General features: G+C 42.4%; 1 protein-coding gene across 3 annotated transcripts in view; it reads left to right on the top strand.

The window, feature by feature from the left end:
• rnpepl1 (arginyl aminopeptidase like 1) overlaps window positions 1–2,500 on the top strand; it is a 15,535-nt gene that overhangs the window by 4,784 nt on the left and 8,251 nt on the right. For all 3 annotated transcript variants that reach the window (XM_079271249.1, XM_079271248.1, XM_079271250.1), the window contains exon 3: window positions 784–935. In XM_079271249.1, the coding sequence (XP_079127375.1) occupies window positions 784–935 (152 nt within the window). The remainder of the gene's footprint in view (window positions 1–783; window positions 936–2,500) is intronic.

Here is a 2,500-nt window from a genome sequence, read left to right as displayed (position 1 = left end):
TGTGAGATGGTACGTTTGCTCCACATGAGACGTACTGGTTCTTAGCTGCCCGTGGGAAGGATTCACCGATAGGTGTGTCCAGTCTTGGTCAAAGACTCTGGTCTCTGAACACTTTTCTCTTTCGTCCTGTGGTTTGACTTTTACATCTCTCTTACTAATGTTCCTGCTCTTCCTTCTCTCTCCTCGTCTCTCCCCGTGTGTCACGATGTGTGTACATCTCACTCGAGTCAGGAACCTTGTCAGAATATTCGTATTTGATTGGCTGAGCTGCATCATGTGATGTGATTTACAACACATTGGTCGGTGTGTTTCCTGCACCGCTGAACAAGTGCCGTAAATGCTGAATAAGTTGCGCCAGTTAAAATAGAAGCGCTCCGTCAAAATGTAATAATTCTCAATTATCTATCGGTTTTAGGTCCTGGGTCCGGATACAACTGCGTCTGGGTCGGATCTGGACCACGGTCCGCCAGTTAGTGATCCCTGCTCTGTACTGTGAAATGGCCGGTGTCTATTAGCATTACAAGGCATTAACAGCAAATACTGTTAAGAAGTGTGAATTTTTATTCATTTTTTATTTTATTTAAAAAAAATTAAATTTATTATACTATATTGATCCCGTGAAGTGGGAAATGAGTCTCTGCATTTGACCCATCCCTACAGTGGGCTGCCTGTCAGGGATGTTCAGTGTCTTGCTCAGGGACACTTCGACACAGCAGACTTCAGACATGTAAGTATAATGTAGTATTATTAGTAGTATTAGTATTTCTTGTTTCTCTTCTGCAGGTTCCAGATGGAGTGACGGTTCTGATGAGTGCGTCTCGGAGCTCCTTCTCCAAAGAGGACCGGGTCTTTCAGTTCTCCATGGAGTTCCCCGTCCCGTCCTACCTGGTGGCTTTAGTGGCTGGAGAGCTGCAGCACGTCGACGTGGGGCCAAGGTCAGTCATACTGGTTTCTAGTCTGCTTTCTAGTGGTTTCTACTCTGGTTTAAAACAGATCAGAAACCAGTGTAGAGACCATCTACACTGGTTTCTTATCTGGTTCATACTCTGGGATCTGGTTTGTGATCAGGTTTCTAGTCTGGTTTATATACTGGTTTCTACTCTGGTTTCTACTCTGGTTTAAACCCGAACAGAAACCAGTGTAGAAACAATCTACACTGGTTCTTAGCTGCCCGTGGGAAGGATTCACCGATAGGTGTGTCCAGTCTTGGTCAAAGACTCTGGTCTCTGAACACTTTTCTCTTTCGTCCTGTGGTTTGACTTTTACATCTCTCTTACTAATGTTCCTGCTCTTCCTTCTCTCTCCTCGTCTCTCCCCGTGTGTCACGATGTGTGTACATCTCACTCGAGTCAGGAACCTTGTCAGAATACTTACGCGATTATTACGCCACTCAAAAAGTCACGGAGATGTTTGAGGGAAAAAAGAGCGGAGCACAGCGCAGGTTGTTGTGAAGTGGAGCTTCTAATGACGACCAAGACACGTCTGGTTTAAAACAGAACAGAAACCAGATCAGAACCCAGCTACACTGGTTTCTGATCTGGTTCATACTAGGGGTTCTGACCTTGGTTCTGATCTGGTTCATACTCTGGTTCATACTCTGGTTTATACTCTGGTTTATACTCTGGTTTATACTCTGGTTTATACTCTGGTTCATACTCTGGTTTATACTCTGGTTCATACTCTGGTTCATACTCTGGTTTATACTCTGGTTTATACTCTGGTTTATACTCTGGTTTATACTCTGGTTTATACTCTGGTTTATACTCTGGTTTATACTCTGGTTCATACTCTGGTTTATACTCTGGTTCATACTCTGGTTTATACTCTGGTTTATACTCTGGTTTATACTCTGGTTTATACTCTGGTTCATACTCTGGTTTATACTCTGGTTCATACTCTGGTTCATACTCTGGTTCATACTCTGGTTCATACTCTGGTTCATACTCTGGTTCATACTCTGGTTCATACTCTGGTTTATACTCTGGTTCATACTCTGGTTCATACTCTGGTTCATACTCTGGTTCATACTCTGGTTCATACTCTGGTTCATACTCTGGTTTATACTCTGGTTTATACTCTGGTTTATACTCTGGTTTATACTCTGGTTTATACTCTGGTTTATACTCTGGTTCATACTCTGGTTCATACTCTGGTTTATACTCTGGTTTATACTCTGGTTCATACTCTGGTTCATACTCTGGTTCATACTCTGGTTCATACTCTGGTTCATACTCTGGTTTATACTCTGGTTCATACTCTGGTTCATACTCTGGTTCATACTCTGGTTTATACTCTGGTTTATACTCTGGTTCATACTCTGGTTTATACTCTGGTTTATACTCTGGTTCATACTCTGGTTTATACTCTGGTTCATACTCTGGTTCATACTCTGGTTCATACTCTGGTTTATACTCTGGTTTATACTCTGGTTTATACTCTGGTTCATACTCTGGTTCATACTCTGGTTCATACTCTGGTTTATACTCTGGTTCATACTCTG

The sequence above is a fragment of the Melanostigma gelatinosum genome (assembly GCF_949748355.1).
Source record: "Melanostigma gelatinosum genome assembly, chromosome: 7".
NCBI classification, from domain to species: Eukaryota; Metazoa; Chordata; class Actinopteri; order Perciformes; family Zoarcidae; genus Melanostigma; species Melanostigma gelatinosum.
Note: the sequence above shows the minus strand (reverse complement) of the source record. Positions and strands in the feature narration are given on the sequence as shown.